General features: G+C 41.1%; 2 protein-coding genes and 1 pseudogene across 3 annotated transcripts; all 3 read right to left on the reverse strand.

Annotated features, from left to right (window-relative positions):
* Positions 1 to 1,846: 1,846 nt before the first annotated feature.
* LOC137839534 (gastrula zinc finger protein XlCGF57.1-like) lies at positions 1,847 to 4,563 on the reverse strand (annotated as a pseudogene).
* A 428-nt stretch (positions 4,564 to 4,991) lies between these two features.
* Positions 4,992 to 11,049, reverse strand: LOC137839492 (gastrula zinc finger protein XlCGF57.1-like). 2 transcript variants are annotated; one of them, XM_049730890.2, is made up of 3 exons: positions 10,889 to 11,049; positions 10,528 to 10,637; positions 4,992 to 6,705 (listed from the first exon to the last, which is right to left on the reverse strand). In XM_049730890.2, exons 2-3 carry the CDS (start codon positions 10,628 to 10,630, stop codon positions 5,423 to 5,425), a joined length of 1,386 nt encoding a protein of 461 aa, XP_049586847.2. In that variant the 5' UTR covers positions 10,631 to 10,637; positions 10,889 to 11,049; the 3' UTR covers positions 4,992 to 5,422. The 2 variants fall into 2 exon arrangements, with proteins under 2 accessions (XP_049586847.2, XP_049586850.1); XM_049730893.2 differs by lacking the exons at positions 10,528 to 10,637; positions 10,889 to 11,049 and adding exons at positions 6,898 to 7,007; positions 7,834 to 8,007.
* LOC137839556 (zinc finger protein 271-like) lies at positions 8,158 to 13,960 on the reverse strand. Its single transcript, XM_049730892.2, has 5 exons — positions 13,826 to 13,960; positions 13,460 to 13,569; positions 12,169 to 13,285; positions 11,261 to 11,265; positions 8,158 to 9,687 (listed from the first exon to the last, which is right to left on the reverse strand). The coding sequence occupies exons 2-5, from the start codon at positions 13,560 to 13,562 to the stop codon at positions 8,495 to 8,497; spliced, it is 2,418 nt and encodes an 805-aa protein (XP_049586849.2). The 5' UTR covers positions 13,563 to 13,569; positions 13,826 to 13,960; the 3' UTR covers positions 8,158 to 8,494.
* Between the last annotated feature and the right edge of the window lie 237 nt (positions 13,961 to 14,197).

Below are 14,197 nucleotides of genomic sequence, written 5' to 3' on the forward strand. Positions count from 1 at the left end.
TTCGACAGAGGTCCCGGACGCCCTCTAGCGACGGATCGTGGGACGTTTAATGTTGTTGTTGCCCAGCAAGCAAACCAACATTGCGTGGAAAACAAAGAAAAGTTGTGCACGTCTTCCAAAATTAAAAACCTACTCGAATAGATTTTAAATTGAAATCACTCGCAGTTGTGTGGAAATGTCTGTAGGCTACCGAAGTATATTTGTACTCTGCCCCTATTTCTTTACGTTTACCTCGTAAGTTTAGCTTCAGTAATGTATATTAGATACGACACAGAATATAGAACGGCCAGAAAAGAACGAGAAGATGACCATATAGGGGCTGCAGAACGAACAACTGCTGGGGGGCCCCTGCAGCTGTCAGGCAAAGACAATTCACTTCACTACTTATTAGTAAAATCTCTTAAGAGGGCAGTTTTTATTCGAGTTCATATTTCAAGTCGAGACATCAGGAATTCAGTTATGATGGCAAAAAGTGGTCATCTGTGAAGGATTGTTAGTGCCTCGGCCTGCCCCTCAATGTAGTACCCCACACATACATTCCGAATAATTCACATTTTATTTCATGACTCAAACCATTCCACGTTTTCATATTTTGTCATTCAGCATTTCTACACAAATTACTTCATCGGTTTTTACTGCAAATTATGGGGGCAAAAACCTGAACATGAAAAGATTAACAAAGCCCTAAACACTAATAGAAACTAAGCAACTCGCCCTGAATATGATTGAAAAGGAATTACAGTTAAAAACCACAACTAAAAATAAAATAAACATCAAGTGTAATGAAAATTACAAAACTACTATTATCTTCTAATATCATCGCGAGGCCGGTTAACTAGTATATTCTCAAATTCATTACGACTACAATATGAACTTCTCACTGTGGTGAAGGAAAGGACTTTAGCATCCCAATCAAAAGGTAGATAGAATTATCATTGATGCAAAAACTCATGAAGTGTGCTCCAATAGATGGTGAAAACTTCACGAATCATTGCTCATCTCCCCAACATACTGGGAATTCTCTTTGGCTGAGCAGGCAACAAGGTTCTTGCCAGCTAAGCTTTGCTTTGCTACAAATCTTTGGCCACAAACTGAGCATGAAAAAGGTTTCTCATCAGTGTTAATTCTTGTATGCTTGTTTAAATCTCCCTTATAACTGAATATTTGGCCACAAACTGAGCATGAAAAAGCTTTCTCACCAGTGTGGATTCTTGTTTGAAGTCTTAGAGGTCCCCCCCCCCCCCCCCCAAGATAATTTTTGACCACAAACTGATCACAAAAAAGGTTTCTCACCAGTGTGGGTTCTTGTATGAAGTATTAGAGTTCGCTTCCGAGCGAATCTTTTGCCACAAACTGAGCATGAAAAAGGTTTCTCATCTGTGTGGATTCTTGTGTGCCATTTTAAATATGCCTTCTCAGAGAATCTTCGACCACAAATTGAGCATGGAAAAGGTTTCTCGCCAGTGTGGATTCTTGTATGAAGTGTAAGAGTTCCCTTCTCAGAGAATTGTTGGCCACAAACTGAGCATAAAAAAGGTTTCTCTCCAGTGTGGATTTTTGTATGCGATTTCAAATATCCCTTCCGAGAGAATTTTTGGCCACAAACTGAGCATGGAAATAGTTTCTCACCAGTGTGGATTATTGTGTGCCTTTTTAAAAGGTGCCCCCAAGCGAATTTTTGGCCGCAATCTGAGCATGAAAAAGGTTTCTCGCCAGTGTGAATTCTCGTGTGCCTTTTTAAACGTCCCCCGTCAGAGAATTTTTGGCCACAAACTGAGCATGTAAAAAGTTTCTCACCAGTGTGGATTCTTGTGTGCCTTTTTAAATTTCCCCCCCGTGAGAATTTTTGGCCACAAACTGAGCATGAAAACGGTTTCTCACCTGTGTGGATTCTTGTGTGAATTGTTAGAGCTTCCTTCCCTGAACATCTTTGGCCACAAACTGAGCATGAAAAAGGTTTCTCACCAGCGTGAACTGAGCATGTAAAAAGTTTCTCACCAGTGTGGATTCTTGTGTGCCTTTTTAAATTTCCCCTCCGTGAGAATTTTTGGCCACAAACTGAGCATGAAAACGGTTTCTCACCTGTGTGGATTCTTGTGTGAATTGTTAGAGTTACCTTCCCTGAACATCTTTGGCCACAAACTGAGCATGAAAAAGGTTTCTCACCAGCGTGGGTTCTTGTGTGCTTTTTTAAATATCTTTCCTCAGAGAATTTTTGGCCGCAATCTGAGCATGAAAAAGGTTGCTCGGCGGTGTGGATTCTTGTGTGCCTTTTAAGACTTGCCCCGTCAGAGAATTGTTGGCCACAAACTGAGCATGAAAAAGGTTTCTCACCAGTGTGGGTTCTCGTGTGCCTTTTTAAGGTTTCCTTCCGACTGAATCTTTGGCCACAAACTGAGCATGAAAAAGGTTTCTCACCAGTGTGGGTTCTTGTGTGACTTTTTAAAAGTCCCCCCCGTGAGAATTTTTGGCCACAAACTGAGCATGAAAACGGTTTCTCACCTGTGTGGATTCTTGTGTGCGTTTTTAAAGTGCCCTTCTCAGAAAATGTTTGCCCACAAAGTGAGCATGAAAAGGGTTTTTCACCAGTGTGGATTCTTGTGTGCCTTTTTAAATGTCCCCCCTGTGAGAATTTTTGGCCACAAACTGAGCATGAAAACGGTTTCTCACCTGTGTGGATTCTTGTGTGAATTGTTAGAGCTCCCTTCCCTGAACATCTTTGGCCACAAACTGAGCATGAAAAAGGTTTCTCACCAGCGTGGGTTCTTGTGTGCTTTTTTAAACTTCCCCTTTGAGCAAATTTTTGGCCACAATCTGAGCAGGGAGAGTTTTTTGTCACGTCATCACTATCTGATGGTGGAGCTGCTTGTGATCCTCCACAGTGGTCTCCATCACCTTCTCTGGTCATTTGTTGACTTGAGCTGCAGCTTGGCGGCTCCACCCCTTTGATCACCTCGTCTTGACCCTCATCTAAACTCTTCACAGCAACACCAGTCAATGGCATCTTGAAGGTATCCTCCTCCTCTTTAATACAAGGCCGCTCCGGCTCTTCCTCCTCTTTTATGGTGCAAAGAAACGTCTGCACCATTTGTTCTTTGATGTGGTGGACAAGCTCTTTGCCATCTTCCTCTTTAATGCATGTGTGCTCTGGCTCCTGATGCTTAGGATGAATAGCTTCACTGATGTCTGCAAAACAAGGCAAACACACATCAATGTATATTACAATAAAAGTTACAGTTGAGGAGAAACTGACAAATCATATCCAAGGACTTCTTCAATCTACCTATCACACATGATTTCGATAGAATTCTACTAAAAAATGGACACTGGAAGAGAATTCGTAATAGAAAATAGTTCTTTTCTAAGCAACTACTAACCAACTCTGCGTAACACATCATATGGCTGCAGCCAAAGATCTTCCAGTCGTTGACGACTATGGTCCTCTTCCTCCACGTACTCTGCTGTGGTCCTTGCAAACATTTTCACACTGCAATCATATCATGATGGCTCATTTGAGATCCAACTTTCATCGAGGACGCTGCTCAGAGAAACTTTTGTGTCTACTTAACAAAAGACAGTTGTAAATCAACGATAATACCAATAATCAAGCTAAATATTAAAGGGAAATGTGCTTTCGGCAGTTTGCAAACATATTTTAAGGTTGTGTTAAACTTATAATCATATTAATATAATATCTAGTATTGGAGTGCTCGTGTGGATTGGTGGTTGGCGAAGAATGTGCAGGCAAACTGCATGAACTTGTTTTCTTGGAAGTGTTGTGTATAGGCCCAGACAGGGAGTACCGGACGAGATAATCTCAAGGTCGGGAATGAGAACAACAGCACGTCTATGTGTCTCGGGTTTCGCGGGGAAATTCCAACCACCTGACCTCAGCGATAGCGCCGACGCGGGGAGGAGATGGCCGTCGACCAATCATCTCACAATATTTTGCATGCTTTAATATTCATATTGTGTTTCTAAAAAAGACGACACATTCTTCCGGGTTGGAAGAATGTGTCGTCTTTTGGTGGTCACAAAAACGAGTTTTAGTGTGAGGGACCCGGGACCCAGGCCTGTATTAGTGCGCTTTGTCGGGAATAAATAATTGGTAAATTTGGTCTGATTGATCTACTGGTCTTCTCTTTGACAGAACGAACTCGCAAAATTGTTAGGTGCGCCAGTGTGTGGATTAGGACATAGCAATTCATCTGTTAAGTGTTGATCGCAATTTGAAGTCAGATCAATAACTAGAATCCATATCCTAACAATATCATAAAGTAAGCACTGTAGTAGCTACCATTCTAATAAAAGCGGCCCGCACTTATACGGTGCAACCAAGCAGTACTACAAATAACGGTCCTAACATGAAAACTTGGGTCCGCAGTCGTAACTTACCTCTTTCGTCGTTGTCGTGTAACTAATGTTACCGATTCACCACTTACGTCTTTCGTCGTGTTACCGAGTCACTACGTAAGTTGCGTGCTTATGTGATGCAGCCAAAAGGGCGACTCGCTTGAGTGCTTATACCAAGAGCGCTTCCGTAGTCATCGGTTTACTTCCTGCCTACGTAATGATGATGTCATTTGAGAAAGGTCCCGGATGCCCTCTACCGAAGTACCGTGGAACGTTTAATGTTGTTGTTGCCCAGCAAACAAACCAACATTGCGTGCAAAAACAATGTGCACGTTTTCCCCAAAAAACTGTAGAAGTGTCTGTATGCTATTTATCAGCAAAATCTCTTAAGACGGCAGTTCTTATTAGTTTGTTTTAGTTTAAAGACAAATAAAAACAAGGCATTGTATTACAATACTGAAAACAAAGTGATGCTTCTCTTGAAAAGAACCAGCACAAAAATAGTTAATTCAAGTAAAATGTGCATTCATATTTCAAGTCGAGACATCGGGAATGCAGTTATGATGGCAAAAAGTGGCCATCTATCAAGGATTTTCAGTGCCTCGACCTGCTTCTTAATGTAGTACCCCACACATACATTCCGAATAATTCACATTTTATTTCCTGACTCAAACCATTCCACATGCTTTCATATTTTGTCATTCAGCATTACGTCATCTGTTTTTACTACAAATTATGAGGGCAAAAACCTGAACATGAAAAGGTTAACAAAACCCTAAACACGAATAGAAACTAAGCAACTTGCCCTGAATATGAATCAAAAGGAATTACAGTTAAAATCCACAACTAAAAACAAAATAAACATCAAGTATAATGAAAATTACAAAACTATTATCATCCCGACACCGGTTAACGAGTATATTCTCAAATTCATGACAACTCTTGAATCTTGAAATATGAACTCCTCACTGTGGTGAAGGAAAGGAGTTCAGCATCCCAATCAAAAGGTAGATAGAATTATCATTGATGCAAAAACTCATGAAGTCTGCTCAAATAGAAGGTGAAAACTTCACGAATCATTGCTCATCTCCCCAACATGCTCGGAATTCTCTTTGGCTGAGCAGGCAACAGGGTTCTCGCCAGTGTGGAGAGTTATATGACTTTTTAAGCTTTGCTTCGCTACAACTCCTTTGCCACAAACTGAGCATGAAAAAGGGTTTTCACCTGTGTGGATTCTTGTGTGCTTTATCAAGTATTTATTCCGAGTGAATAATTGGCCACAAACTAAGCATGAATAAGGTTTCTCACCAGTGTAGATTCTTGTGTGAATTGTTAGCGCTCCCTTCCCTGAAAATATTTGGCCACAAACTGTGCATGAAAAAGGATTCTCACCAGTGTGGATTCTTGTGTGACGTTTTAGATTTCCCCCCCGAGAGAATTTTTGGCCACAAATTGAGCATGAAAACGATTTCTCTCTAGAGTGAATTTTTGTATGCGTTATCAAATATGCCTTCCGAGAGAATTTTTGGGCACAAACTGAGCATGAAAAGGGTTTCTCACCAGTGTGGGTTCTTGTGTGCCTTTTTAAACTTCCCATTTGAGCAAATGTTTTGCCACAATCTGAGCATGAATAAGGTTTCTCACCAGTGTGGATTCTTGTGTGAATTGTTAAAGTCCTCTTCTCTGAGAACGTTTGGCCACAAACTGAGCATGAAAAGGGTTTCTCACCAGTGTGGATTCTTGTGTGCTTTTTTAATTGTCCGCCCCGAGAGAATTTTTGCCTACAAATTGAGCATGAAAAGGGTTTCTCACCAGTGTGGGTTCTTGTGTGCCTTTTTAAATGTCCCCTCTCAGAGAATTTTTGCCCACAATCTGAGCAGGAAAAGGGTTTCTCACCAGTGTGGGTTCTTGTGTGCCTGTTTAAACTTCCCCTTTTAGCAAATGTTTGGCCACAATCTGAGCAGGAAAAGTTTTTCGTCACACCATCACTATCTAATGGTTGAGGTGCTTGTGATCCTCCACAGTGGTCTCCATCATCTTCTCGAGTCATTTGTTGACTTGAGCTGCAGCTTGGAGACTCCACGCCTTTGCTCACCTCATGTTGACCCTCGTCTAAACTCTTCACAGGAACTCCGGTCGCTGGCATATTGAAAGTATCCTCCTCCTCTTTAATGTCGCAGTAGTCTTCTCCCTCCTCTTTAATACAAGGCCGCTCCGGCTCTTCCTCTTTTATGGTGCAAAGTAACGTGGGCATTTGTTCATTCAAGTGGTGGACCTCTTTGCCCAAATCTTCCTCTTTAATGAATGTGCGCTCCGGCTCCTGATGCTTAGGGCGAATAGCTTCACTAATGTCTACAAAACAAGGCGAAGATATATCAATGTATATTAACAATAAAAGTTACAGTTGAGGAGAAACTGACAAATCATATCCAAGGACTTCTTCAATCTACCTATCACACATGATTTCGATAGAATTCTACTACAAAATGGACACTGGAGAAGAATTCGTGATAGAAAATAGTTCTTTTCTAAGCAAGTACTAACCAACTCTGCGTAACACAACATATGGCTGCAGCCAAAGAGCTTCCAGTCGTCCACGACTATGGTCCTCTTCCTCCACGTACTCTGCTGCGGTCCTTGCAAACATTTTCACACTGCAATCATATGATGGCTCATTTGAGATCCAACATTCATCGAGGACGCTGCTCAGAGGAACTTTTGTGTCTACTAGAAAAAAGACAGTTGTAAATCAACGATAATACCAATAATCAAGCTAAATGTTAGATAAATTGTATATATATGTTATCATGCGTTCTCTAATGAGTACTTATTAATAATATGATTGCACAGAATGATTGCTATTTCGCCTTGCAAACGTCCACCAGACGGATTGTGAAAAACAACACGTCAAACGATGCTGTCTGGAACTTCCTGACCTTCTATACCTCTGGGAATCCAAGAAAGTTGTTGATAGCTCAAACTATTTTGTTGATGTCTGCACATAACATTTTGTCCTTACATTCTTTTCTCATAACATCTTGTCTGTGACTTCTTGGTTCACATAACATCTTGTCCTTGCATTCTCGTTTCTTTTCTTATGAGACAAAGCCCACGCCTTCTCCCCTCCCCTTAGGCCCTAAGGCTTAGGGGCTAGTCTCACATTGTGGGTAGGGCATTCCAAATAAATAGAGCGAAGAGTGCAAACAGATTTTTAGTGTAGTCAGATTGCTGTAAATCTGAATACACTCCTCGCGAGAAAAAACTCAATATTCTGCCTCACTTGTTTTGTCTGCTGATCCTTTTCTTTTATACAGATATTCAGTCAGAGAATTAACCTGACACTAACTATCATAAAGTAAGCACTGTGGTACTCATTAGCTACCATGCTAATGAAAGCGGCCCGCACTTCTACGGTGCAACCAAGCAGTACTACAAATAACAGTGCTAATATGATAACTTAGGTCCGCAGTCGTAACTTACCTCTTTAGTCGTTGCAGTTGTAGTGTAACTAATGTTACCGATTCGCCACTTACGTCTTTCGTCGATGTAGTGTAACTGTTACCGAATTACCACTTAGTTAGCGTGTTTATCTGATGCGGCCAAAAGGGCGACTAGCTTGTTTGAGTGCTTATACCAAGCGAGCTTCCGTAGTCTTTGGTTTACTTCCTGTTTACGTATTGATGATGTCATTTGAGAGAGGTCACGGATGGCCGCTAGCGAAGGACCGTGGGACGTTATGATGGCAAAAAGTGGTCATCTGTGAAGGATTTTCAGTGCCTCGACCTGTAGTACCCCACACATACATTCCGAATAATTCACATTTTATTTCATGACTCAAACCATTCCACATGCTTTCGTATTTTGTCCTTCAGCATTTTTACACATATTACTTCATCTATTTTCACTGCAAAACAAATATGGGCAAAAACAATAGAGGCAAATCCTTGACATGAACATTAAAATCTGAACAAAACAAACCCCTAAACACGAATAGAAACTAAGCAGCTCGTCCTGAATATAATTAAAAGTAATTACAATTAACATCCACAACTAAAAACAAAATTCACATCAAGCGTAAGGTAGATAAAATTATCATTGATGCAAAAACTCATGAAGTGTGCTCCAATAGATGGTGAAAACTTCACGAATCATTGCTCATCTCCCCAACATATTGGGAATTCTCTTTGGCTGAGCAGGCAACAGGGTTCTCGCCAGTGTGGAGACTTATATGAGTTTTTAAGCTTTGCTTCGCTACAAATCTTTTGCCACAAACTGAGCATGATAAAGGTTTCACACCAGTGTGGACTCTTGTGTGGCTGTTTAAATCTGTCTTATGACTGAACTTTTGGCCACAAACTGAGCATGAATAAGGTTTCTCACCAGTGTGGGTTCTTGTGTGTCTTTTTAGATATTCCCTCTGAGAGAATTTTTGGCCACAAACTGAGCATGAAAATGATTTCTCTCCAGTGTGGATTTTTGTATGCATTTTCAAATGTCCCTTCCAAGAGAATTTTTGGCCACAATCTGAGCATGAAAAGGGTTTCTCACCAGTGTGGATTCTTGTATGAAGTGTTAGAGTTCCCATCTGAGTGAATTTCCTGCCACAAACTGAGCATGAGAAGGGTTTCTCACCAGTGTGGACTCTTGTGTGCCTTTTTAAGGAGTGCTTGTGACTGAATAATTGGCCACAAACTGTGCATGAAAAAGGTTTCTCCCCAGTGTGGGTTCTTGTGTGCCTTTTTAAACAGCTTTCCTCAGAGAATCTTTGGCCACAAACTGAGCATGAAAAAGGTTTTTCACCTGTGTGGATTCTTGTGTGCTTTATCAAGTATTTATTCCGAGCGAATAATTGGCCACAAACTAAGCATGAATAAGGTTTCTCACCAGTGTGGATTCTTGTGTGAATTGTTAGAGCTCCCTTCGCTGAAAATATTTGGCCACAAACTAAGCATGAATAAGGTTTCTCACCAGTGTGGATTCTTGTGTGAATTGTTAGAGCTCCCTTCCATGAAAAGTTTTGGCCGCAATCTGAGCATGAAAAAGGTTTCTCACTAGTGTGAATTCTCGTGTGCTTTTTTAAATTTCCCCCCGCAGAGAATTTTTTACCACAAACTGAGCATGAATAAGGTTTCTCACCAGTGTGGATTCTTGTGTGAATTGTTAGAGCTCCCTTCCCTGAACATTTTTGGCCGCAATCTGAGCATGAAAAAGGTTTCTCACCAGTGTGGATTCTTTTGTGCTTGTTTAAATCTCTCTTATGACTGAATTTTTGGCCACAAACTGAGCATGAATAAAGTTTCTCGCCGGTGTGGATTCTTGTGTGCCTGTTTAAATCTCCCTTCCGACAGAATTTTTGGCCACAAACTGAGCATGAAAAAGGTTTCTTACCAGCGTTCGTTCTTGTGTGCCTTTCTAGACCTTCCCTCCGAGAGAATTTTTGGCCACAAACTGAGCATGAAAAAGATTTCTCACCAGCGTGGGTTCTTGTGTGCCTTTTTAGATGTTCCCTCCGAGAGAAGTTTTGCCCACAATCTGAGCATGAAAAGGGTTTCTCACCAGTGTGGGTTCTTGTGTGACTTTTTAAATTGCCTCGCTGAGAGAATTTTTGCCCACAAACTGAGCATGAAAAGGTTTTCATCACACCATCACTATCTAATGGTTGAGGTGCTTGTGATCCTCCACAGTGGTCTCCATCATCTTCTCGAGTCATTTGTTGACTTGAGCTGCAGCTTGGAGACTCCGCGCCTTTGATCACCTCATGTTGACCCTCATCTAAACTCTTCACAGCAACACCAGTCAATGGCATCTTGAAGGTATCCTCCTCCTCTTTAATACAAGGCCGCTCCGGCTCTTCCTCCTCTTTTATGGTGCAAAGAAACTGCACCATTTGTTCTTTGATGCGGTGGACAAGCTCTTTGCCATCTTCCTCTTTAATGCATGTGTGCTCTGGCGCCTGATGCTTAGGACGAATAGCTTCACTGATGTCTGCAAAACAAGGCAAACACACATCAATGTATATTACAATAAAAGTTACAGTTGAGGAGAAACTGACAAATCATATCCAAGGACTTCTTCAATCTACCTATCACATGATTTCGATAGAATTCTACTACAAAATAGACACTGGAAGAGAATTCGTAATAGAAAATAGTTCTTTTCTAAGCAACTACTAACCAACTCTGCGTAACACAACATATGGCTGCAGCCAAAGAGCTTCCAGTCGTCGACGACTATGGTCCTCTTCCTCCACGTACTCTGATGCGGTCCTTGCAAACATTTTCACACTGCAATCATATGATGGCTCATTTGAGATCCAACATTCATCGAGGACGCTGCTCAGAGGAACTTTTGTGTCTACTTGAAAAAAGACAGTAGTAAATCAACGATAATACCAATAATCAAGCAAATTATCATAAAGTAAGCACTGTGGTAGCTACCATGCTAATGAAAGCGACCCGCACTTCTACACTGCAACCAAGCAGTACTACAAATAACGGTGCTAATATGATAACTTAGGTCCGCAGTCGTTACATACCTCTTTCGTCGTTGCAGTTTTAGTGCAACTAATGTTACCGATTCACAACATAAGTTGCGTGTTTATCTGATGCAGCCAAATAGGCGATTAGCTTCTGTTTGAGTGCTTAAACCAAGCGCGTTTCCGTAGTCTTTGGTTTACTTCCTGTTTACGTAATGATGATGTCATTTGAGAGGTCCCGGATGCCCTCTAGCGAAGGACCGTGGGTTGTTTCATGTTCTTTGTTCTTGTTGCCCAGCAAACAAAACATTGCGTGCAAAAAAAAAAAGTGCATGTTTTCCCAAAAAACTGTAGAAATGTCTGTATGCTACTTATTAGTAAAATCTCTTAAAGAGGGCAGTTCTTATTGGTTTGTGTTGGTTTACATAGTGCGGCTGCTTCTTAATGTAGTAACCCACACATACCTTCCGAATAATTCACATTTTATTTCATGATTCAAAGCATTCCACATGCTTTCATATTTTGTCATTCAGCATTTCTACACAAATTGCTTAATCTATTTTCACTGCAAAACAAATATGGGGGCAAAAACCTGAACATGAAAAGATTAACAAAACCCTAAACACGAATAGAAACTAAGCAACTTGCCCTGAATATGATTTAAAAGGAATTACAGTTAAAATCCACAACTAAAAACAAAATAAACATTATAATGAACATTACAAAACTATTATCATCCCGACGCCGGTTAACTAGTATATTCTCAAATTCATTCCGACGAAAATACGAACTTCTCACTGTGGTGAAGGAAAAGGGTTCAGCATCCCAATCAAAAGGTAAATAGAGTTGCCATTGATGCAAAAACTCATGAAGTCTCAAACAGAAAGTGAAAACTTTGCAAATTATTGCTCATCTCCCCAGCACACTCGGAATTCTCTTTAGCTGAGCAGGCAATAGGGTTCTCGCCAGTGTGGATTCTTACATGACTTTCTAAGCTTTGCTTCGCTACAAATCTTGTATGAAGTGTTAAGAGTTCCCCTCCAAGACAATTTTTGGCCACAAACTGAGCATGGAAAATGTTTCTCACCAGTGTGGATTATTGTGTGCCTTTTTAAATGTCCACGCGCTGACCTTTTTGGTCACAGAGCATGAAAAAGGTCTCTCCAGTGTGGATTCTTGTGTGTGTTATTAAATGTCCCTCCTGAGAGAATTTTTGGCCACAAACTGAGCTACTTGTGTGAACTTTTAAACTATCCCTTCGAGTGAATGTTTGGCCACAAACTGAGCATGGAAAAAGTTTCCCAACAATGTGGCTACTTGCGTGAAATTTTAATCTATACCTTCGAGAGAATTTTTGGCCACAATCTGAGCATGAAAAAGGTTTCTCGCCAGTGTGGGTTCTCGTGTGCCTTTTTAAGGTTTCCTTCCGACTGAATCTTTGGCCACAAACTGAGCATGGAAAAGGTTTCTCTCCAGTGTGGATTATTGCGTGTGATTTTAAATATCCCCTCCCAGAGAATTTTAGCCCACAAACTGAGCATGAAAAAGGTTTCTCGCCAGTGTGGATTCTCGTGTGCCTTTTTAAGGTTTCCTTCCGACTGAATCTTTGGCCACAAACTGAGCATGAAAAAGGTTTCTCTCCAGTGTGGATTCTTGCGTGTGATTTTAAATGTACCCCGCCAGAGAATTTTAGCCCACAAACTGAGCATGAAAAAGGTTTCTCTCCAGTGTGGATTCTTTTGTGCTTGTTTAAATGTCCCCTCTCAGAGAATTTTTGCCCACAATCTGAGCATGAAAAGGGTTTCTCACCAGTGTGGGTTCTTGTGTGCCTTTTTAAATGTCCCCCGTCAGAGAATTTTTGCCCACAAACTGAGCATGAAAAGGGTTTCTCACCAGTGTGGGTTCTTGTGTGCCTTTTTAAACCTCCCCTCTGAGCAAATTTTTGCCCACAAACTGAGCATGAAAAGTTTTTCATCACACGATCACTATCTAATGGTGGAGCTGCTTGTGATCCTCCACAGTGGTCTCCATCACCTTCTCTGGTCATTTGTTGACTTGAGCTGCAACTTGGCAGCTCCGCCCTTTTGCTTACCTCCTGTTGACCCTCATCTAAACTCTTCACAGTAACACCGGTCGATGGCATCTTGAAGGTATCCTCCTCCTCTTTAATGTCGCAGGAGTCTTCTCCCTCCTCTTTAATACAAGGCTGCTCCAGCTCTTCCTCTTTTATGGTGCAAAGTAACGTGGGCACCATTTGTTCATTCAAGTGGTGGACCTCTTTGCCCACATCTTCCTCTTTAATACAAGCCCGCTCTGGCTCTTCCTCCTCTTTTATGGTGCAAAGAAACTTCTGCACCATTTGTTCATTCATGTGGTGGACCTCTTTGCGCACATCTTCCTCTTTAATGCATGTGTGCTCTGGCTCCTGCTGCTTAGGACAAAGAGCTTCACTGATGTCTGCAAAACAAGGCAAAGACATATCAATGTATATTAACAATGAAAGTTACAGTTGAAGAGAAACTGGCAAATCCTATACAAGGACTTTTTCAATCTGCCTATCACACAAGATTTTGATGAACGCTCCAAGAGGATTCATAATAGAAAATAGTTCTTTTCTAAGCAAGTACTAACCAACTCTGCGTAACACAACATATGGCTGCAGCCAAAGAGCTTCCGGTCGACGACGACTATGGTCCTCTTCCTCCACGTACTCTTCTGTGGTCCTTGCAAACATTTTCACACTGCAATCACAACACTTGTTCAACGATGTTTGTCTCACAAAAGTGTCTTTTGGACAGCGACGAGCGAGCTATTTGTTGAGGTAATTGAATAAAAGTTATCCCATATTAATATAATTTCCACGTTACAGTATTACTCTTGCTAGCACTGTGGTAGCTACCATGCTAATGAAAGCGGCCCGCACTTCTACACTGCAACCAAGCAGTACTACAAATAACGGTGCTGATATGATAACTTAGGTCCGCAGTCGTAACTTACCTCTTTCGTCGTTGCAGTTTTACTGTAACTAATGTTATTAATTCACCACATAAGTTGTGTTTTTCTGACGCAGTCAAATGGACGATTAGCTTCTGTTTGAGTGCTTATAACGAGTGTTTACATAGTCTTTGGTTTGCTTCCTGTTTACGTAATGATGATGTCATTTGAAAGGTCCCGGATGCCCTCTAGCGAAGGCCCTTGTGATGTTTAATGTTGTTGCTGCCCAGCAAATAAAACATTGCGTGCAAAAAAAAAAAAAAACTGTAGAAATGTCTGTATGCTACTTAGTAAAATCTCTTAAAGAGGGCAGTTCTTATTGGTTTGTGTTGGTTTACTTAGTGCGGCTGTTGAGTTTAATTCATAATGGCTATG

Source organism: Syngnathus scovelli, chromosome 9 (genome assembly GCF_024217435.2).
Source record: "Syngnathus scovelli strain Florida chromosome 9, RoL_Ssco_1.2, whole genome shotgun sequence".
Classification (NCBI taxonomy): Eukaryota; Metazoa; Chordata; class Actinopteri; order Syngnathiformes; family Syngnathidae; genus Syngnathus; species Syngnathus scovelli.

What these genes read in the sequence shown, in the direction of transcription:
- LOC137839492 (XM_049730890.2), bottom strand. Translation starts at nt 10,630, where the DNA reads ATGTTTGCAAGGACCGCATCAGAGTACGTGGAGGAAGAGGACCATAGT. An exon ending in TGTTGTGTTACGCAGAGTTG is followed by an intron (nt 6,706 to 10,527) that starts GTTAGTAGTTGC and finishes CTTGTTTTGTAG; the next exon opens with ACATTAGTGAAGCTATTCGC.
- LOC137839556 (XM_049730892.2), bottom strand. Translation starts at nt 13,562, where the DNA reads ATGTTTGCAAGGACCACAGAAGAGTACGTGGAGGAAGAGGACCATAGT. An exon ending in TGTTGTGTTACGCAGAGTTG is followed by an intron (nt 13,286 to 13,459) that starts GTTAGTACTTGC and finishes CTTGTTTTGCAG; the next exon opens with ACATCAGTGAAGCTCTTTGT.